General features: G+C 43.8%; 1 protein-coding gene across 3 annotated transcripts in view; it reads left to right on the plus strand.

Annotated features, from left to right (window-relative positions):
• Positions 1-15,589: 15,589 nt before the first annotated feature.
• The window catches only part of PDK1 (pyruvate dehydrogenase kinase 1), a 38,884-nt gene continuing 31,657 nt past the window's right edge, over positions 15,590-22,816 (plus strand). For 2 of the 3 annotated variants that reach the window (XM_047772892.1, XM_047772893.1), the window contains exons 1-3: positions 15,590-15,965; positions 18,176-18,317; positions 20,948-21,019. In XM_047772892.1, coding sequence (XP_047628848.1) covers positions 15,764-15,965; positions 18,176-18,317; positions 20,948-21,019 — 416 coding nt within the window. In that variant the 5' untranslated portion in view covers positions 15,590-15,763. The remainder of the gene's footprint in view (positions 15,966-18,175; positions 18,318-20,947; positions 21,020-22,816) is intronic. The other variant, XM_047772894.1, reaches the window with a different exon arrangement.

Consider the following 22,816-nt stretch of genomic DNA (forward strand, 5'->3'; position numbering starts at 1 on the left):
GTTTGGGCCTTCTACCCTAAATGAAAACAGCTCATGGAGAAATTGATCTCTAGTACACTACCCACGAAAGAACAATGTAGAAGGCAGTCCGGGACTGATGGACTGTTTTGTTCTCAAGAAGGAAAAGCATGAAATACTGTAGGTGGCTGACTTCTGCCTAAGCACATCCCCAGGGCTGAGAAAACAAGAATGTGGAAGAGTTGTTTGATCAGCGAGGGGCTCATAAGCAAAAGATTAAAGGCAGTTCAAGACCAAAGGCTGGGTCCAACCACTATCATGGTCCAACTACTTGCACTGAGGAGGAGGCAAGCTTCAAAGGGATGGAAAAAATGAACTGGAGAGCGATTTCAAAAGAATAGCTTTTGCAAAAAAGCTGGTAGGCATCTGTTCCTCCAGTAGTTCCTGGCTATGGTCAAATGGCAAGTAATTTTTCTTTATCTCTTGTACCTTAAAAAACAGGTTTTGTTGACTGATCCTGCTGTTAGAGTGAGAATGCTGGGTATTAAGTGTCTGCAGAGGAGTTACCCACAGACCCATGTAGGAGGGAAGTTATAAAAGGATTCTTGGTTAAATGCCCTAAGGATAAGTGAACTGCAAAACACAAGTCATGGTGAGAAAATTAGTCTAGCACAGTTCAAGGTGGACCAGGCGCCACAAGGCACAAAACTAACCAGCTAATGATTAATGGCTACCCTGGGCCTAGGGTTACAAGAGACAAGTGCAATTTTTGCAGCAGTTGGCAAAGTTCAATCGCCTCCATCTTCTCTTTGCCTTGACCCTGGAGCATCTGTCCATCAGGCTACCTGTGCCAGGGTCATGGAAATGGGCAGAGACAGGCCAGCATTAGCAGAGGTCAGATCTATTTTCTCACACACTATTCATCCTTCTAGAACATCCATAAGAAATCTCAAACGACAGGGACAGAGTGTGCTGTTTTAATTATCTCAAAGCCTAGCAGCTAAGTACTCAGCAGTAACCAGTGGACACATTTAAGCAAGTGTTCTGCTAAGATCCTTTTGTTGTAATATGGAGATAGTTAGACGTGGTGGCATCATTTTTTTCCAGTTGGCAGATAAAATTTCTAGGGATGTTATTAGGCCCCAGAGATATACTTACAAATGAGATACTGGCTTTGACCTCTAATAGGAAGCTTATCTAAAACAATAGACAGCACTAACAAACACAGATGAATTTTGTAAGTAAAATTTAAAATCTTGCATTAGGGCATCAATGGTTGGCACATAGTCCCTGATCCTTTGGGGATAGAACTTGCTTCCAGAACCTACCCCGTTCCCAGAAAATTTAGAGTAGTCATTCTGGGCTGCCTATTTCAATTCCTAAGGAACATTTTCTGAAAGTCCCAAAGCCAAGGCCACATGTCAGACTGTCAACCTCTGAGGGTGGGACCCAGGTATTGGTGCTGTTAAGAGCTGCCCAGGTGACAAAGAGCAGCTAAGGTTAAGAACTGCAACAGGTAGCTGGATAGCCTGAATATTTATGGCAAGGGCTCTGCCTGTGGTGCTTCCACTGCACCAGTAATGAGAGCTTAGAAACTAGAGGCATATTTGCCATAAACGAGGAGGCAACCAAACAGGGTGTGTAAGAGGCTGGAGTCAGACTGCCAGGGTATGAATTAGCTTCACCTCTTAGAATATGACCCTGCTGAGTGACTGGCACTCTGTGCCCCAGTTTCTTCATTTGTAAAGTAAGACCGATAGATTAGCTTGTAGTTCCTTATAAGGAGTAAATGAGATGCTCAGAAAGTGCTCATTAAATGTTAGCGGTTTGGGGGAGTTCCTGTCGTGGCTCAGTGGGGTTAACAAATCCAACTAGGAACCATGAGGTTGCGGGTTTGACCCTGGCCTTGCTCAGTGGGTAAAGGATCCGGCGTGGCTGTGAACTGTGGTGTAGATTGCAGACGTGGCTCGGATCTGGTGTTGCTGTGGTTGTGGCATAGGCAGGTGGCTACAGCTCCAAGTCGACCCCTAGCCTGGGAAACTCCAGATGCCGCGGGTGCAGCCCGACAAAAAGACAAATAAATAAATGATAGCTGTTTTTATAATTACTCTTGTAATATAGAATCATAAAACCTTAAAATGGGAAGGAAGCGTGGAAATCTAGTTCTACTTCCTCATATCACAGATGGGGAAACAGTTTATTTTAACTGTCACTGACTTTTGTCACCTCACACTTCAAGGTCTATCACACCCCATGATTTACCTATTATAGCTACAATCTTCAAGTCCAAGTACCTTTAACTAAAATATACTGTGATAAAACTGTTTATCCACATAGATCATTTTATACAAGACTGATCTATGTTAGACTGTTTTCCAGCCTTTAATACAGTGACCATAATGTGGGTTTGAGTTGGAGCATGCACCCAAAAATCAATATGTAGGCGTCCTGAAATTGCTATGTACTGATTTTTCTTGATTTTTTTTTCCCCCTGAAATGGAAGGGTATAAAAACAGAGGATGCTTTTTTTGAACTCTTTCTCAGTTCTTTTATACTACCTTTGGTTTCCTGTAATGGGAAGGTATGTTATAGTTTTGCTGCTTCTACCTTTACCACCGTGCAAAAGAGGAAATACTCACAGAGCCCATCTCGTCCTTGAGTTACATTTTATATGTATGGGGCCAGTTTGTCATTAAAAGAACATTTTGAAAACTCCGGAGTTTCCGTTGTGGCTCAGTGGTTAACGAATCCGACTAGGAACCATGAGGTTGCGGGTTAGATCCCTGGCCTCGCTCAGTGGGTTAAGGATCCGGCATTGCCGTGAGCTGTGGTATAGGTTGCAGATGCGGGGCTCGGATCCCGCGTTGCTGTAGCTCTGGGGTAGGCCGGCGGCTACAGCTCTGATTAGACTCCTAGCCTGGGAAAAAAACTATCATTTTTCCCCTCCCACATGTCACAGTGCATTGACTGAAAAATCTATTAGAAGTTCAAAAAAAAAAAAAAAAAGTAAAAGAGAAGAAAAAAGCACCTTTCCCAAGGAAGACTGAGGGTCTGTTTGATTCTAAGTTCATCAAAAATGCCGATGGAACTCAACTTCTAGGATGCTCACCAGAGGAAGCTCCCCTGGTCTTAAATCAACAAAGTGAAACAACGTGGTTTGGAGCAGTCCTCCTCACACTTGGACATGGCTGAGAACGGCAGTGAGATCTTATTAAGAAGCAGGTTCTAATTCAGCCAGTGTGGGAAAGAGTTTGAGAATCAACACTTTTTTTTTTTTTTTAGGGCCACATCCTTGGCATTTGGAAGTTGCCAGGCAGCTAGGGGGTCGAATTGGAGCTGCAGCTGCCAGCCACAGCCACAGCAATATGGAATCCAAGCTGGGTCTGCGACCTCCACTGCAGCTCACAGGTGATGTGAGCAAGGTCAGGGACGGAGCCCACATCCTCATGAATACTAGTTGGGTTCGATAAGGCTGAGCCGCAGTGGAAATTCCCAGAGGCAGCATTTCTAATGAGCTCTGGGTTCGGTGATACTGCTCATCCATTGGGTAGCAGGGGTCTATGGGGTCCATCTTGTTCAAGTCGCTTCTCTGCCACTTCCTAGTGGTGTGACCTTGGACAATTTGTCTTGCCACTAATGGTTTTGTTTCCTCATCTGTAAAAATGTCTGTCATCTGTATATGGAATAAGCAGGATTATAAGCTAGGTCTCTAGGAAGTAGACACCAATCTAACTCACCTCTATATGAGAACCAACCCTCTAACATTCTCAGATTTGTGGATAATGAGCAAAATTGGGGCACAATTTAGTGTTCGTTATATCTGAGTCTGTTGCTTCCACTGTCTTGACAGGATAGATGACATTTGTTTTGGGGCTGCTCTCACGGGCCATGCCTTCAACATACCTGCCCTCCTAGAAGCAAAACCCCATTATAGTGAATACCATTACAACTAAATGGGGACCAGTCTGCCAGCTCCGGTAGCTGACCCACAGAGGCAGTGACGTGTTGGTCTAGTTACAGAGGCTTCTCTAAATCAGTAACGAAACAGAAAGGCTGAAATAAGCTTCGGGCTAACCCTAAGACTTCAGTTTTCGCAATTTGACACGTCCTGTCTCAAGCAGCAACAATTCTTCATTTTCTCTTTGCCTCTTTCCACTACAAACAACCCAACTACTCCCGCCGGAAAACAAATGAATAAAATGCTTAAGCCATCATAGTAGGTAACTGTGGATTGGCTTGTTCAACTTCTATTTCACCCTTCTAGTTACAAGGGCTAGAAAGCTTAAAAAAAAAACAAAAAACAAAAAAAAGCTCCTTTTTCAGACTTCCTTGCAGCAGGGGTTTTGCATGTGAATTAGATTCTATGAATTACACGACTTCTGCGATCTGCAAGGTGGACTCAGTGGGTGTTTCTACCAGCAAGCATGGTCATGGAGACCTAAGGTTCCGTGTTGAGTGTCTGCTAGCTTTCCTGAGCATCAGAAAGTGTTAACTGCCGGTGGTCTCTTGTTTCCTTTTCCTGACCTCGGATTGCAGCTACAAGTATTTGTCTTCACCTCACTTTCCAGAGCCCCCTAGGTGGGTCATTGTTCTAGACATTATCCTCAGAGGCCCAGCCTAGGGCTCACTTAAGTCTATTTTGTATCCGGGTAATCTGAATTAATCCCCTTCATATCAATAATACCTAGAGTAGTTTCTATTTTATGTCCTGATCTCTGACTGATATGGCCACTCACCCAAAGAAAATACTAAAATATCTAGGAAATGAGAAAATAGGTAGAAAGGATGTAGTTGCCTTTTTTCAGCTAATGCTGGATTCAGAATATTTTTTCTTATTTTATGATCAGCTTGATTCTCTAAGATACATACCAATCACGTCAAAGTGAACCTTGTTTCTCCTTTTCTCTAAATCTTAAGATGGTAGAAATGTGTATGTGCATTACCTGATTTAAAGCAATAGGAAATGAAGGGTATAAAGAAAAATGTGAAGAATCATTCTGTGAGAGAATGTCACATTTCATGGAATGAATGTGTTCATTAAGTCCCAGTAATGAATCCTAGCAAAAATGAAAAGATCTTCCATTAGAAATTTGCAAGTATAAATACAAGATAAGAAAACAAACCCAAAACCCCGTCATGGCTCAGGGGTTAACGGATCCGACTAGCAACCATGAGGTTGCAGGTTCGATCCCTGGCCTTGCTCAGTAGGTTAAAGATCCGGCATTGCTGTGAGCTGTGGTGTAGGTAGCAGATGCAGCTCGGATCGCACGTTGCTGTGGCTCTGGCTTAGGCTGGCGGCTACAGCTCCGATTAGACCCCTAGCCTGGGAACCTTCATATGCTGTGGGAGTGGCCCCAGAAAAAGGCAAAAAAACAGAAAAATACATTACCAGTCTGCAACATGGAAATAGATAATACGTGTTGTTTTTACCTGTCCAGCATCCTTTCTTCAGGTGAAAGGATCGGCTGTATCCCTTGGAGATCCTTTCTTCTAATTCAGCCCATGGTCATTGGGGCAGGTGGGGGGGTTGTGTATACTACCTCTCCACACCAGTTTCCAGGGGTGGAAACCCAGCCCCAGCCTAGCCAGTCAGAACCAATCCTGGTGTTTTTCTTGAGCAATGAGAAGTGCTCATTATTGAGATATTGCCCATCTGGGACTCAAGCCTGCTGCCACTCTGTCCATCTCTGAACTAATGAAGAGTCAACCTTATGAAGCTGGGGAAGCTGACACTAAGGAAAGCAGAGCTGAAATACGGGGAGGAAGGTGGGCTGGAGACACCTGATGCTTTGGATCTACCACCTGAAGAATTTTTCAGTGACTTGAGACAAAATGGTCTTTTATTTAAGGAACTTTGAACTGAGTCTTCTGTACTTGAGTCTGCAGAAGTCCTTCCTGATACAAGGTAAAATCCATCAACCCTCTTGCATGTCTTAAAGGATAATGAAAGAAGACACGTAGTTATTCTGAATTTCCTTTTCTTTGGGGATGTTATGAAATGAGTTTTTCCCACCTTTCCCCTTAGCTTCGAGCATACTCTGCCTCCTGCTTCATGAAAAAAATGTCAATGATCATATAAGAGTTTTCTCAGTTTCCTGCATAGAACTGAGCCCTGGTCTGATTTACCTTAATACACATGCTCTCTCCACTAGACTACACAGCCTCAGCATTCTTTGTAAAAATAGCTACGTCATGGAGTTCCCGTCGTGGCTCAGTGGTTAACGAATCCGACTAGGAACCATGAGGTTGAGGGTTCAATCTCTGGCCTTGCTCAGTGGGTTGCTGTGAGCTGTGGTGTAGGTCGCAGATGCGGCTCAGATCTAGCATTGTTGTGGCTGTGGTGTAGGCCTGTGTCTACAGCTCCAATTAGACCCCCAGCCTGGGAACCTCCATATGCCACGGGAGCAGTCCTAGAAAAGGCCAAAAAAAAAAAAAAAAGCTATGTCATTGGTTAGTGCCAGTCCCATAGAAAGTGCTAATGAGAGAAATGGCTATCATCATTGGTAAGAGTGGTCACCTTAGTCAAGGTTACACATTTAGAAAGTGGTGGAGCCTTGATTGCAGCCCAGGTCTGCCCACATCAATTCCACACTTTTTTACTTTCTTTTTTGCCTTTTGCTTTTTCCGGGGATGCTCCCGAGGCATATGGAGGTTCCCAGGCTAGGGATTGAATCGGAGCTGTGGCCACTGGCCTACACCACAGCCACAGCAATGCTGGATCCGAGCCATGTCTGCAACCTACACCACAGCTCACAGCAACGCCAGATCATTAACCCACTGAGCAAGTCCAGGAACCGAACCCGCAACCTCATGGTTCCCAGTCGGATTCGTTAACCACTGAGCCACGACGGGGACTCCAATTCCACATATTTCTTATTAAACACTCTGGTAGTGTTCCAACCGTGATCAGAGATATGTCCCTCCTCCCATCTAAGGCGACACTTCCAGTCCTCCAGGACCCTATTCAGGCACTTGACCTCTCCCGCCTCTTTGTATTCCCTTTCTTCATGGGTTCCTCACCTCCAGCATTTAGAGACACTCAAGACTGCCTCATTGGGAAACAAAAATAAACCAACTCTACAGGGATCCAGTGACTGTATTTATTTACAGTTATGTCTACTTCCTCATCACTGTTCTCGTGAAGCCCCTTGTTCCAAAGCCACCAGCAACCTTTTGGTTCTTAAGTCTCAAGCATAGTTCTCAGTTTTCATTTTACTTGGCTGCTGGAGAATATCTAAGTTTGGAATGCCCCCTCGTTTTTCAAAGTGCTTTTCTCTTGGCTTCTACGACTGATCGTCCCTTAAATATTTTTGCTGTGAAGGATTATCTCTGTTGTGCTATTCGCTCCCCAGGCGATCTTAACAATTCCAATTACCAGTTGCGTTAGAGACAGTGAGTTATTTCCCAATATCCCTTCTCTCCTTTTACCATAGAAATATAAATGTTAGCTGGACAGATATACAGTCATTCCTCAGAATTGGCAGGGGGAGGGCTCAAAGACCCCCAAAGATACCCAAGTCCAGGATGTTTAGGTGCCTTATGTAAAATGGTATAGTGTTGGCTTATAATCTAGGTGCATTCTCCTGTATACTTTTAATCATCTCTACATTACTTATAATATCTAACAATGCGCATGCTGTGTAAGTACATATAACCACAAGGTAAATGCTGTGTAAAGAGTTGCCAGGCTGGGGCAAATTCAAGTTTTGCTTTTTGGAACGTTCTGGGATTTTTTTTCCAAATATTTTCTATCTGAGGTTGGTTGAACCTGCCATTGTGGAGCTCCCAGATGCAGAGGGCTGATTGTACTACCAAGAATAAAAACCCTCTTCCTGCTCTACCTAGGCGCGGCCATGTAGCATTAGCTCAGCAGAAATGTCTGGAAACAGGTAAAAAGAAATCAGATATTACAGGCTGGAATGCTGCGTTCCTTGCCGTGCTGTGCAAAATATTTAGTAGCAGCAGCCTCAGAAGGCAGACTATATCCCAGCCTAGGAGAAAGGGAAGAAAAGATTTGGTGTTGTTGTATGTTGGCTGCTTCTTGCTGCTTTTAGCCTAGTCCTATGAAAGGCAGGAGCCATCCCATTTGAGGTAAAGATAAAGTGGCTGTTTTCGCTGCCTAAAATTATAACCTAAATCAACCTATCACAGGTCCTGACAGAGCTGAACAATCCATGGAGCATTTATACACCATACAGAAACAGGTAAACCAAATTTCATCCTAAATCACTATCAATTGTAAGATGCACCGTTTATTATTATTATTTTTATGAACTAGTAAGAATTAAAAAAGGGTCACTGAGGGAGTGGGAGAGACTGGGAGTTTGGGGTTAGTAGATGCAAACTATTGCATGTGGAGTGGATAAGCAATGAGATCCTGCTGTAGAGCACAGGGAACTATAGCTGATCACTTGTGATGGCACATGATGGAAGATAATGTGAAAAAAAGAATGTATACAAATGTATAACTGGGTCATTTTGCCGTACAGCAGAAATTGACATTGTAAATCAACTATAATGAAAAATAAAATAAAATAAAATCTTAAAAAGGGTAACCAATGACAATGCTTTTTTTTAAAATTGAAGTATAGTTGATTTACAAGGTTATGATAATTTCTGCTGTACAACAAAGTGATTCGGTTATACAAGTACACGCATCCATTCTCTTTCAGATTCTTTTCCCACAGAATACTGGGTAGAGTTCTCTGTGCTATACAATAGGTCCCATTGGCCAATCATTCCATATACTTCAGTGTGCCTATACCAATCCCAAACAACCAGTCCATTCCTCCTCCTCACCTGTGCCCTTTGGTGACCATAAGTTTTTCAAAGTCTGTGAGTCTGTTTCTGTTCTGCAAATAAGTTCATTTGTATCTTTTTTTAAGATTCTACATGTCTTTTGCTATCTTCACTTAGTATGATAATTTTTAGGTCTATCCATGTTGCTACAAATGGTATTATTTCATTCTTTTTTATAGCTGAGTAATATTCCCTTGTATATATGTACCACTTCTCCTTTATCCAGCCCTCTGTTTTGGACATTTTGGTTGCTTCCATGTCTTGGCCATTGTAAACAGTGCTGCAGTGAACACTGTGGGGCCTTTCATTTCAGTTCATCTCCTGAGAGTAGAGGAGGGGCTGGTAGGTAGCACAATGGCCAGGAAGCAAGACCTAGCACTTCAGGCTCAGCCCTGTGTTTTGCCTGTGGTTATTTGCAAACGGAGGTGACCAACCATAAGCCAGCTGCGGGTTTTAAGAGAATCACAACACTCATAAGCCAAAGTCTTACTTAACAACTTCTGCACTGAATTACCAGTGAATGAGGGCCAACAACCTTAGGGATTTTTGTTTTGTTTCTTGAAGTAGGGAGGGTTAGTTTTTTGGAGGATCGTGGTGGGAGTTGATTGACATCTTTTTCTTTTAGGGCCTCTGAAGGTCCTAATTTCTTTACTGACCTCCTCTGTAAAGCAGCCTCCACACAACACACACACACACACACACACACACACACATACTACTCTGTTTTATTATTGTTACAGCTAGTAGCACTCTCTGAGGTAATCTTATAGATTTATTATCTGTCTCTTCGCCCCCTTAGACTAGAAGTCCCATGAGAGCAAGGACCTGGATGTTTTGTTCACTGCTGTATCCCCAGCACCTAAAATTGTGCCTGCCAGCACACAGTATGTCTAAAGAATCATTTTGTTGTTGTTGTTTTTCAAGTTTTATTTACACCCTCAGAGAGAGTGGGCTGCCCTGGGTTGGGGCTGGCCAAGAATTGTCTACTGAATGAATGAACCCTAGAAGTACGCAGCTAGAAACCAAAGAAGAAATGAAATGGAAGAAATAATGGGAAATTGGTGGTAAAAAAAGTTTAGACCACCTCACCTCAAAATTTTAAAGAATTTTGCTGATGGCATATACAATTCAGACATCAGCAGACTTCTTGCCCCTTAGAATGAGCTCAAATGTTATCCACTTTGTTCGAGTCCAGAGTTCTCACTGTCCAGGCCTGTAAATTCTTAGGGGTTTGTGACCTCAGAGTCCCCTTCCACCTGACCCGCTGCTCGAGCTCCTCAAATGCAAATGATGTCCGCAATTCTTATGCAAAATTCATCCTTTTCACCAGTTAGCCCATAGACATAAGAGATCCCCCAACAAGCCTTTTTTTCTTTTTTTAGGGAACTTTACCAAGGGTTCAGGGAGCGCTCCCATTGTGGTGCAGTGGCCACCTTCCCTCCCCCTGAGCTCAGTGAAGAGAATTCCTCGCTCCCACTAGGCTGTCCTGTGAGCTTCCCCTAGGGATCTTTCAAATCCAGCAGCATATCAAAGTACCCACTCCAGATAAATACGGTGTTTCCCCTAGAGCAAGTTAAGTCCTGGTGAATAGGATGGCCCCCACAAGACTGCATAAGCCATTACCTGGCTGACAGTCATCCTCAAGGAAGGCAGGCAAACGTAGGTAGTTAACAATCATGCTTCAGGGAAATACTTCTTTAGAGCACAGTTTTCTCTGGTGTCTGATTCTGATTCACTGTCTCTGAGCTATTTATAACTCTGTAGCTTGTAGATAACTGACAATGCAAATAATTCTCACCTATATCCATGCAAATTCGTTCAGTCAGGTGGAGAATCTTAGAGATTCTTAAGAGGAAAAGCCAGTTTTACAGCCCTTTATAAATTCATACCTCTATCCCTCTTTTTTGACTTCTCCTTTGAATCAGTGTAACATCTTTTCTGATTCCCTCATTTAATGAATATGTTAATTAAAACTCTGGCATGCCCTTTTAATTTTTTTCAGCTTCATTGAGGTATAATTGATAAAATTGTGAGATAGTAAAAATACGTGGTAGTGTATTCATTTTATGGTTGCAGGAAAGTCATGATTTTTCCCTTCTTTTTGTCTTTTTTTTTTTTTTTTAGGGCCACAACCACAGCACATGGAGGTTCCCAGGCTAGGGGTTGGATCGGAGCCTAGCCATAGCCACAGAAACTCGGGATCTGAGCCGGGTCTGCGACCTATATACCACAGCTCAACCCACTGAGCGAGGGCGGGGATCAAACCTGCATCCTCATGGATACTTTTACCTTTTTTGATAGTTACTTTATGGGGCAGGAAATGGTGGTGCTCTCAAAGGGGAAACTGAAGAGTGTTTGAAGGGACTATTTACAGAGGTGTAAGCAGAAGTAACGGGACAGGGATTGTGAAGCACCCCAATGAGCAGCAGGGGGGGAAATGGTGCCATTTCTAGGGCTCCTTAGGCACCAGGAGGGAGCTGTGGCCACGTGGCCACACTTAAGAAGGATACAAATCACAGCCTGGCAGGAAGGGGCAGGGGAATAAATAATCATGACTTTCCTCTCCTCTTGTCCTCTGAGCCCCAGGAAGCCAGAGGGTTGAAAAGACAGGGTGACATAGCCTAGCTTGTTTTCTATTGCTTTTTCCATTTCAAATCAGCCCAGCATATATCATAAAATCTCAGTGAACAAAGAGTATCTGGCCCAAGCCTGCTAGAGATGAAGCTTTTTTATAGAGTCCTACATTATGATTGTACTTTATATGTACATATTAAATAATGAGGCTTTTTAGTAAAGTTCATATAAAAGAGAAACCACCCTTTGATCACTTTCTCCCTTTGATCACATGCTCATACTACTTCCTCTAAGATATTTTTACCAGAGTCTTAACAACCATCATGTTAACAGATACCTGAAAAAATCTAGTCTTCTTTCCAGTTTCTGGACTCTAAGCCTTTGACCGAAGCAAAAAGTTGATACAATTTTATGCGTGTGTTTCTATACTCATTTTCTGAATATTGGGTGGAAGCCTGGGGAAGGTACTTCAGAGAAAAGAAAAGTTGGATTGGTTTCTGGGTGAATGAACCTTGATAGGATAAATCTCAAGCTTTCTGCCTGGCCATTGTGCTTCCACACAAGTCATTGTTCAGCTAGCCCTTGACTCGCTCAGGTGGAAAGCCGCAGAGTTGCATATGGGGGCTAAGGAAGCTGAATAACACTGTGTGATAGTTTGGGAAGAAATTTAGAGCCAGGGAGTGATCTGGATGGAAGGGGAGGAGGAGGAGGGCAACATGACTAGAGGGTGTAGCAGAGTCTTGGAAACACTCAAGAGGCTATTTATTTATTTATTTATTTATTGTCTTTCTAGGGCGGCATCTGAGACCCACACTGCACCTCACAGCAACTCTGTATCCTTAACCCACTGAGCAAGGCCAGGGATCGAACCTCTGTCCTCATGGATAATAGACAGATTCGTTTCCGCTGATCCATGTTGGGAACTCCTTAAGAGACTGTTTTTTTTTTTTTTTTTGTCTTTTTTGGCCATTTCTTGGGCCGCTCCCGCGGCATATGGAGGTTCCCAGGCTAGGGGTCGAATCGGAGCTGTAGCCACCGGCCTACGCCAGAGCCACAGCAACGCAGGATCCGAGCCGCGTCTGCAACCTACACCGCAGCTCACGGCAACGCCAGATCGTTAACCCACTGAGCAAGGGCAGGGACCGAACCCGCAACCTCATGGTTCCTAGTCGGATTCGTTAACCACTGCACCACGACGGGAACTCCAAGAGACTGTTTTAAGGATGGCTAATATTCAATTTTAAATTGTCTTCTCCCAAACTTTTGGTAAAGTTGGCTTCCGGAAAAACATGTATGTGAGGGGTTCTAATAAAATCCTAATAAGGGAGTTCCTGGTCATGGCTCAGTGGTTAACGAATCCGACTAAGAACCATGAGGTTGCAGGTTCAATCCCTGGCCTTGCTCAGTGGATTAAGGATCCAGCATTGCTGTGAGCTGTGGTGTAGGTTGCAGACGCACCTTGGATCTGGTGTGGCTGTGGCTGTGGCTGTGGCGTAGGCGTGTGACTACAGTTCCGATTAGACCCCTAGCCTGGAACCTCCATGTGCCACCGCATGTGCGGTCCTAGAAAAGACCAAAAAAAAAAAAAAACCTAATAAGGAAATAATAAAAAACAGCAGTAATGATTTTTTTAAAATATGGTATTTATTGAATATTTAGTATGTCCTGGGCATTGTGCTAACACAGATGGCTATGCTATCTATGTCACAGTCACCCAGTGAAATAGGTATTATCTCCCCATTTTAGGTAAGAGGCTGAGGCTCAGAGAGGTTAAGTAATTCACTCAAGGCCACACAGCCAGAACATGAAAGAGCCAGGATTTGACACCAGACCCAGGATCCTTTCACAGCACCACATTGCTTCCCTATAATCCCCCCGACAGCATCTTTATACAGCTGCCCTCTAGGCTCTGACAGTCACTGACAAGAACCTCCCCACTGCCTCTAAGGTTGGCCATTTCACTGTCAAAGGGCTGTTCAGTTTTTCCATGTGTTAAATCAGCTCTGTCTCCCTACAGTTTCCACCCACAGGTCTTCCATCTGCTGTCTGGGCCACTCAAAGCATGCCTAATCCTTCTTTTACAAAACAGGCTAGTATTTGAAGATATATATATATAATTCTACCATGTTAAATCCTATATAATATGCTTTGTGAAAGCAGGCATATATGAAAGGGATCCTACCTGAATTGTGTGTGGCTTTACTCCCAGCCACCTAGAACATTACCTGGGTGTTCTATCAGCAGGTAATATTTCATTCACCAAATATATTCATAGACTGGAAGAAGGAAGGCCACATTTGGAAGGTACAGAGCATGGCTGGTGGAGGAGCGAACATATCAAAGAGATACCATCCTCTGATTACTTTCTCCACAAATCTCACAGTCTTATGTTTATACTGCATCTTCTAAGATATTTTCTACCAAAATGGTAAGGACAACCATGTTAACAATTTCAGAGAAAGAACTGTTAGAGCCACCACTTTGGAGAATACGCTCTAGTGCTGTTTCCACCCCATTCCCTCAACTTCCTACACTTGTTTCCAGGTGGTCAGTGTTTTCTTTCAAGCTAAACCTGCAGGACTGATGCAACTGAGGGCAGTCAGCAGTTAGATCCCTTAAAGTATAACTTGCTTAATAAATATTATGTAATCTGTCTTCACTGATCAAACTTGCCTTAATGGTTCTTGCAAAATTGCGCACCCTAGGAGCTTCACAGCTTAGACAATATATCACAAGACTCCTTTAATTGCCCCCTATATGCAGCACCTCTGACAGATGGGTCACTATAGTAATAGTTCAAAAGCTGTTTTTCAGGAACATGGAGAACATGGAGCTGGTCTTGCCCAGTTCAAATTGGTTGAGACCACCAACCATTCAACTGGGCCTTCTGTCTGGAATGTTGGATGGATGACCTTTTGACATCAGAGGGCCAAACACTCCACCCTCAGATCATACTAACCCTGCCATTTTCTGAACATGCGTCCCATGAAGAAGCATGTAGCTCGGTTGTGTCTGCCGACAACACGGGTTACTTCACCTTTTTCTCACCTCCAGCCACCTTTCCCCAGTCCTGAGATCACACTGCTGCTGCCGCTTTTTTTTTTTTTTTCATTTTTGTAAGTTTTAATGAAGTTCATTTACAGTGTTGTGATATATACTGTTTCCTTATCCCATAAATATCCCAAGCCCCCTGAGCTTACGGGATGTGGATTTGAGATTTGTTCTCCCTCCACTTCCCTTGGCACCTTGTGACTAAATCCTTCCCCTGTTGCAAAACTCCGAATCTCAGCCTTTGGCTTGTTTCAGGCTGGGCAAACGAACTTTATGTGGTAACGTTAATACACTCTAAAAAGAGATTCTCATCCATTCTTTATACACATCATACTTTTACACAACAACCCAAGACCTGACCACCATGGAGAAATGAATTGTTATTCTATACCAGAAACTGCTGGAGTAATGGTTATAAGGATGCTGTGGGGAGGATTATAAGGAAGCAATTTTATACCAGTTAAATGTATTTTAACTGACAAACTACAAACCCATGGAAGAGTAATTCTGTTGTATTTAAGGTATACCAAAGCACTGGGGGGGGCGGAATATATGGGGATGTAACCATGGCGAGAAGGGACTGGTGGTTTTCACTGTAGACTTGGTCTTTGCAGCTCTATGGGATTAAATCAAAATTAGAAATTCTCTAGTCTTATACTATTTAGAAACCTAGAAAGGATGGAGCAACCAAACTGTGACGCTAAGAAGACAATTAAAAAGAGGGGCAGTTAGAGTAGAGGGACCCCTTAAACACACTGTTGCCTGCGCCAAGAATGCCTGTAGGTAACGCTTCGAGGTGGGCGGCCAATTCTCTTCCCCTAGGACCAGCAGTCGTTGTCCTGTTATTTAGGGCCACACCGAAGTGATCACCGTTTGTACTTATGTATCACTGACAAGGGTCGGCTTCTGAAACTCCTTAGGTCTCAGTTTCTTTTCCTGTAAAATATGGGCTTGCATCGCAGAAGAGAGTTTATGGAACCCGCTCACAGCGGGACACCGCGGTGTGAAGCAGCAGCGCCGGCCCTGCCCCTCAGCTGAGGCTGGGAGGGCCGTGTAACCAAAGGGCGTGGGAGGGGGCGCACTGAGGGTGGTAGCTGCCCGGCCTCCACGCGCACCCCGCCCTCTCGCTCTCCGGGCCCCGCCCCACGGCGTAGGGGGCCGGACTTTAGCCTGGGGGCGGTCCGGCGCGCGCTCCCCGCCTCCCTCCCTCTCTGGGCCCCGCCCAGCGGCGCGGGGAGCTTGGCTCCGAAGAGGGGGGCGGCCGTGGCGGTGACAGCCGCTCCCCGCCCCCGAAGCCGCCACGTCCCTCACGTACCACCCGACCGAGTGCCCGAGCGGCGATCTGGCGCCCGGGGCTTCGGCTCCTCCGGCAGGGCTCGGCATGAGGCTGGCGCGGCTGCTGCGCGGAGCCGCCTCGGCCGGCCCGGGCCCCGTGCTGCGCGCCGCCTGCCCCAGCGCCAGCCGCAGCCTCACCTCGGACTCGGGCTCCGGCCCGGCGCCTGAACTCGGCGTTCCGGGCCAAGTGGACTTCTACGCGCGCTTCTCGCCGTCCCCGCTCTCCATGAAGCAGTTCCTAGACTTCGGTGAGTGCGGTCCGGGCCCCGAGCCTTTCTGTGCAGCCCGAGCCGGCAGCTGCGGCCGCTGACCCGGCCGGGCCGGGCCCGCGCGGGCGTCCTGTTGTCTCTGACGCGCCCCCCTCCTCAACGTCTCTCCCCCAGCGCCTTAGGGGCTTCCTTCCTTCCTCGCGGACGGTTCCTTTTGCTCCGGTGCAGGCGCAGGCGGGCGGGGGAGATAACCCGGAGCGCGTGTCTTTTACCGCGTATTGTTGGAAAACAACCTCGGGCGCCAGGGCTGAATGACCGTCCGCCTCTCAGTGCACGTGTGCACCTCTGAGCTCACAGCCCGCCTCCTTGGGAAGAGCCCCGCGCCAGAGAGAGGCGAGTGCGCGGACACCTCCGGAGTCGTGTTCGGATTCTGCAGAGTGATGATAAATGCTCGTTTGCCTGTGATGATTGCATTAAAGTGGCGTGCTGGTAGGGGAAGCAGGTTATAACTGGCCCAGTGTTGCACAGAATGTTTTCCTTGCTTAATTAAGAGTTTCCACCACCAGCACATTCATTTCGTCAACAACAAATAAGTCTGGAGCACGTGTGAAGTGCATGAGTACCAGATGCGGTGGGGTTTACCACATTTCACCTCTGAGGAAGTGACTGACCACTTTCTTCTTCAAATGGGTGCTTCCTAGTTTTCTTTAGAAAGCATGCAGAAAATTTCAAAGGCTTTTGACTTTGACTTCTCCTATGGAGGCGCCTAAGAGAATAAGGGAAAACTAAAAGTCAAAATTTTCTGTAGACACGGTTATCTTCTGCATTGTGAATGCTGTAACGGATAACTAGTGGCTTGAAAGATGTCAGCATTAGTTGGCCACTTAAATTTTTTTTTTTTTTAGTTGTTTTCTTTGGCGGCGCCGGTGGCATATGGCATATAGAAGTAGTTCCCGGGCCAAGGATCCAGCCCGCGCCACAGCAGTGACAGCTGCCAGATCCTTAACTCGCTGAGCCACAAGGGAGCGCCTCACTTGATCTTAAAATTGTGGTTTACAGTGGCAATTTTGTTTGACTCAAAGCTCTTGGTTTTTGTTTTTACTTTAAAATGACTCTAGGGTGATTAAGGGGTGAGTTTGGCCTTGTTTACAAGTATGCCATTAAACTTTCACGGTAAAATGTTTTCTTTTGATACTTTAATTTCTGCTATTGACAGACTAATTTTTGCTCAGGTTATTTCTTGCTAAGAACAGCAAGATGAAATCAGTGAGTTTAAAATGCATTACTGAAATAATATGACTTTTTCGTTTAACTTTAAATGGAACTGCTTGTCAAAGGACATTCTACGGCTGTTCTGCTTAGCATTTTGAGATAGGAGTGGAGGGAGGAGCAGGATGCTTTCCAGGAATCAGACAATTGAATAGGACCTGCAAGGGGGGTAGTAGCTTGAAGATGGTTTGCTGATCAGGCATTGGAAATTTTTGCTGTTCGTTATCTGAAAGCCTCCTCTATGTTTACCCTTTGCTTTTGGCAGTTAGTATAGTGGTTCTCTGCGTGGAATCAATGAATCTTCCCGTGAACCTGTTAACATTTCTGCTTTCACAAACCTAGAGTTAGGAAGCAGATTTTTTTTTTTTGTCTCTTGTCTTTTTGTTGTTGTTGTTGTTGCTATTTCTTGGGCCGCTTCCGCGGCATATGGAGGTTCCCAGGCCAGGGGTCGAATCGGAGCTGTAGCCACCGGCCTACGCCAGAGCCACAGCAACGCGGGATCCGAGCCGCGTCTGCAACCTACACCACAGCTCACGGCAACGCCGGATCGTTAACCCACTGAGCAAGGGCAGGGACCGAAGCCGCAACCTCATGGTTCCTAGTCGGATTCGTTAACCACTGCGCCACGACGGGAACTCCAGGAAGCAGATTTTTTAAATGATGTCAGCACCAGGTTATATAGGATAGACGTTTGCAGATCCTGTGTTAATTAGACTGTGCCTTGCTCAGACTTGCTCAGGTTGTCTTAGTTCTAAGAGAGGAGCTGTAAGGGAAACAGGAAAGTATCCTCATCACTCTACAGCGTGGTTGAAAGTTGTTCAGGGTGCCTCACAGCCTTGGAGACTAGGCTGGCTTGTCATTCGCCTTTCCTTGCCCTGTCATTATGGTGATGCTACTACCACTTGCCAAATAACTCCTTCTGCGTTTCTCCCTGCTTTATGGCTTCCACTTACCGATGTTCCCATCGTGTTTGGTTTCAGGATCTGTGAATGCTTGTGAAAAGACCTCATTTATGTTTCTGCGGCAAGAGTTGCCCGTTAGGTTGGCAAATATAATGAAAGAAATAAGTCTTCTTCCAGATAATCTTCTCAGGACACCATCAGTTCAGTTGGTACAAAGCTGGTAAGATTTTCTGTCTTGTGTTGACAATTTCGATGGAGTTGTAGACTTTACCCAAAGTCAAAGCAAATACTTTTTTACCCTTCCGTGAAATCTTAGCAGCAAGGAGCATATCTCCTCTTTTGGGTATGTCTGTCTGGGCTTGACCCCTGAATCCTGGACTAGCCCACTTTTTGGTTTTGAAAAAAACAATCGGAACTGCACAGAAACACTGTATTCAAGATTTGTGTTATTAAATCTGCAGGGATGTTATTTTATGTAATAAAAATATCTACCGTTTGTTGATAGCTAGGGATTTATATACATTACCTTGAATCTATTCAATAACCCTGTCCTGTAGGTATGATTATCTCCATTTTACAGATGAGGAAACTGAGTCACCTACTGGTCAAGTCCTTTGTCTAAGGCAGTACCACCCTCTGCCTGGGTGGTATTCAAACCCAGATTTGTTTTTTTCTACCCCATACTGTAGTCAGATTGATAGAATGTATTAAAGTGTGTACATACATTTTATTCTTTTTTTTTTTTTTTGCTTTTTAGGGCCATCTCTGTGGCATATAGAAGTTCACAGGCTAGGGGTTGAATCAAAGCTGCAGCTGCCAGCCACAGCCACAGCAGCGCAGGATCCAAGCCACATCTTCGACCTCCAGCGGATCCTTAACCCACTGAGCAAGGCCAGGGATCGAACCTATATCCTCATGGACACCCTGTTGGGTTCTTAACCCAATGAGCCACAAATGGAACTCATAAATATTTTTTATAAACTGAATTTATTTTATTGAAATATATCTTTATAAATCACAAAAGTTAGACTCTTTATTCTACCACTTAAAGACAGTTAGAAGTTACTGGAATCGTGTGGAAACTATAATCTCTCTTCCCAAAAATGACAGTAGAGTATTAAGGGTGTGCACACATATGTGGCCACCTGCTATATACAGCCTTTCTTGTTAATGTTATTAAAAGTGTTATTTTCTTAAGCACCGTATGTTTCAAACAAAAGAGTTTGCCAGAGTTCAGTCTTAAATGGAAAAAATTTAGCTGCAAGACATTTCCCAGTTATGATTCATAGAGATCCTAGCTTTCCTTTTGTAGGCTTTATAGTTTGTAGGAGAAGCTGATCTAATAACAGTTTTTTAAAATAAGTGAAAAAAAGTATGAGTACTCTGTAAACAGTAATCAGATCCTATTTAGTCCAAAATTGGAAGAGTTAGAAATGTGGTTGAAGTAAGAGGCATTTGCTTAGGAATTTTGATGGAAGGAGAACATATAATTTTCTAGGGAGGCTTATTCTTGTTTTGTTTTGTTTTTTTTTAATTTTTCATTAAAAATAGAACATGCTGCATTTTGCAATCTTATCTGTGCCCTAACACATTGTAGGTGTTGATATATCTCTTGAACAAAGAGCAGAATTGTTCTTGCCAATGAAGAGAAAAGTAAGGGTTGAGTCAAAACAGTGGACATCAGAATCACTTGACTTTGGAATGCAAAGGCATGCAGTAAGGCATCGTGCTTGTCAGGAGCAGCTTTCCAAACCAACATGTGGATTTACAGACTTTTAAAACACTTTCATTGCCCCTGGATGCCTGCTAAGTGAGGGCAGTTGTAGATCAAGTGTCTATGGACAAGTGAAAGCAGACCTTTTGCTGTTGAAGGTCTTTGAATGATAGTAAGGTGTTTTGGCTCTGGCCCTGCACTGCCGTTGTGCTCCATGGCATGACCTTGAGAGAGTCATTTGGCTTGCCTCATTTTGCTCCTTTTCCAGGTTATTTGCTCCCTGGAATTGTTAGATCAATTAAAACCCTGGATTTCATTATTTTCATGTTTCTGTTCAGTTCTGTTTAAAACAAACAAACAAACATGTGTTAGATTGTAGGCTGGCAGTAAACATTGGTTGAATGGACATAAACATATAATTTAGAGCAAGGTAGGCTGATCTTTACATTTTACTAAGATTAAGACCAGTTAAGTAGTTTGCCCAAGACCAACGTGGTTATTGGTGACAGACTCAGTTCTCAAGACAGTCAGTATGTATACTGTAATGCGCCGTTTAAATTTTTAAAGATATTTAAGAACTATTTTAGGGAGTTCCCGTTGTGGCTCAGTGGAGACAATCTGACTAGTATCCATGAGGATGTGGATTCGATCCCTGGCCTCTCTTAGTGGGTCGGGGATCTGGCGTTGCCCTGAGCTGTGGTGTAGGTTGCAGACATGGCTTGGATCCCAGATTGCTGTGGTTGTGGTGTAGGCTGGCAGCTGTAGCGCTGATTCGACCCCTAGCCTGGGAACCTCCATATGCTGCGGTATGGCCCTAAAAAGTGCGCGCGCGCACACACACACACACACACAAAATGAAAAAACCACAAAAAACAATTTTAGAGTATAGAACTTAAAAATAAATAGGAACTCTTAAAATTCTTAAATCAAATTTAACCTAAGCTTTTAGGAAAAAACATACCTTCTGCCATTTTATGCCAGACACTTCACTTGAATGTGAATGGGTATAAAAATCTTACTTTAACCATAATTTATTAAAAATTAAGAAGCGTTAAAATTGCCTTTTGAACATTCTCACAATATTGAACTTTCAAAATGTAAAAGAACACATTTAGAGGGGTTGATTTGCATTTTAGGTATATCCAGAGTCTTCAGGAGCTTCTTGATTTTAAGGACAAAAGTGCTGAAGATGCTAAAACTATCTATGAGTAAGTACACTGTTTCGAACACAATTTTTAGTACTCTTTGAACAGCATATAAAAAATGTGAATGTATTGAGCTTAAACCTGCTTTTGGGTCACTTTAGGGAAATTGATTAACTTTTAAGTTTCCCACTACTCTAGAACATGTGGTAGTGTATGTGTCTAGCAGCCCACACTGGCCAGGCAGGTAACATAAATTCACAAGTTGGGCTGGGCTTAAGAAAAGCTTCATGTCCCTCCTAACCCTAATATAAAGAAAGACTGAATTCAAATGTGATGGGTCAATGGAAAACTTGATGTGGCCTCAGTGCCCCTTGGATGACAGGAGATGGTGAGGACTTTAGTCTGGTGAGTGAGTGCTTCTAATGGGCAGCCGTCTCAGCCCCCGTGACCACTGCCAGCAGAGACACTGCCCAGATCATCTGACCATTGTGTGTGTTTAAGAACAGCCACATGTCTAGATTTTTAAAATGAAATCTCCCAGTTTGAAAAGATGGGAGACTAATGACAGTTTTAACCCACACGGAAGACCTACAAACACTTGTGTAGTTTACAACCTGCAGTCTGTGAGATTGTGTAAGCAGTGTGACTTGTTTAATAATCAACATGCCAGGACTAATAAACCCAATAGTTCCCTAAGGCAAATTACCTGTGTATTCCAATGAATGTTGCTCAGAGCTTAAAGACTCCCTTCTTTTGGGTTGTCCTCCAAGTCTATTACACTTATTTTTTTGACCCTCTTTAAAGGTGATAGCAACATTTCATTTTTTAAACATGATTTTGGTCTGAAAATAACATCAAGAATTTACTCTGTGCCTAGGTATGCAGCAGTTTACACAGAGGATGCCATTGAATCTTTAAGATAACTCCACTGAGATAATACTATCTGTGTACAAAGAGGTTAAGTAACTTAAGATAGTATTACTGTCACATAGTAAACGGATTTGCACCCAGTCTTACTTAAAATTAAACATTATGCTATAGAACTTCTGAAAACAGTCATTCGAGGTGAATTTTTTTAAGAGAGCTGAGTGGCCAGGCAGAATAATATTGGTTTTGGTTGTAACAAAAGAGGTGTGTGAAATAAAGGATTCAGGCGTGACTAGAGATGAAGAGTCGTTGGTTGCTTTTGAGGAGCTTTGTTGTTTATATTTTGGGTTAACAGTTTGGTTTTGAGACTGATTTGAACTAGGAATTTCAAAGATGTGTTAAGCAGCGAGAGCATCATTGGGATAGGTTAACAGTACTCAAGATGATGACTTGGGATGGGAAAACCCTCGTTCAGAACTGTAAACGCTGATGGGTTTGTCATAAGATGGATTTTGCTACTTCACAACTAAGACTTCTTTCCTCTTTTCTTTGGTTATTTAAATTAACCATGCCGTAATGTCTTCCAAATGATAGAAATCAGAGGGCTGGACGGCTTGAAAATTTTTCTCTTAATACAGGTTGCCTTTTCCTCTCCCATTTTTTTTAAACTCATAGCGTGAGTGGGATAGAATTAGAATTCTTTTCTACTTTTCTGTTCTAAGTGGCCCTTTCTCTCTTTGAACCTAGGGAATCGTTCCAGAACAGACTGCCTTTATTGGCTCATTCATCTTCATTCCTCACAGAGCATGTGTTCCCTGGAAGCAAGCGCTCTGTCTTCTCTTAGGCTGAATGTCCCTGGGACTCCAGGTGCATAGTGAATGCTCAGATAACCTTAGCTGATAATGGTTAAAGAAAACCCCGAACATTCGTAGGATCGTGTTTTGTGGCCGACATACTTTTAGGAGTCCCAAGAAAATAATTACATTTCAGAAG

Source organism: Phacochoerus africanus, chromosome 3 (genome assembly GCF_016906955.1).
Source record: "Phacochoerus africanus isolate WHEZ1 chromosome 3, ROS_Pafr_v1, whole genome shotgun sequence".
NCBI lineage: Eukaryota > Metazoa > Chordata > Mammalia > Artiodactyla > Suidae > Phacochoerus > Phacochoerus africanus.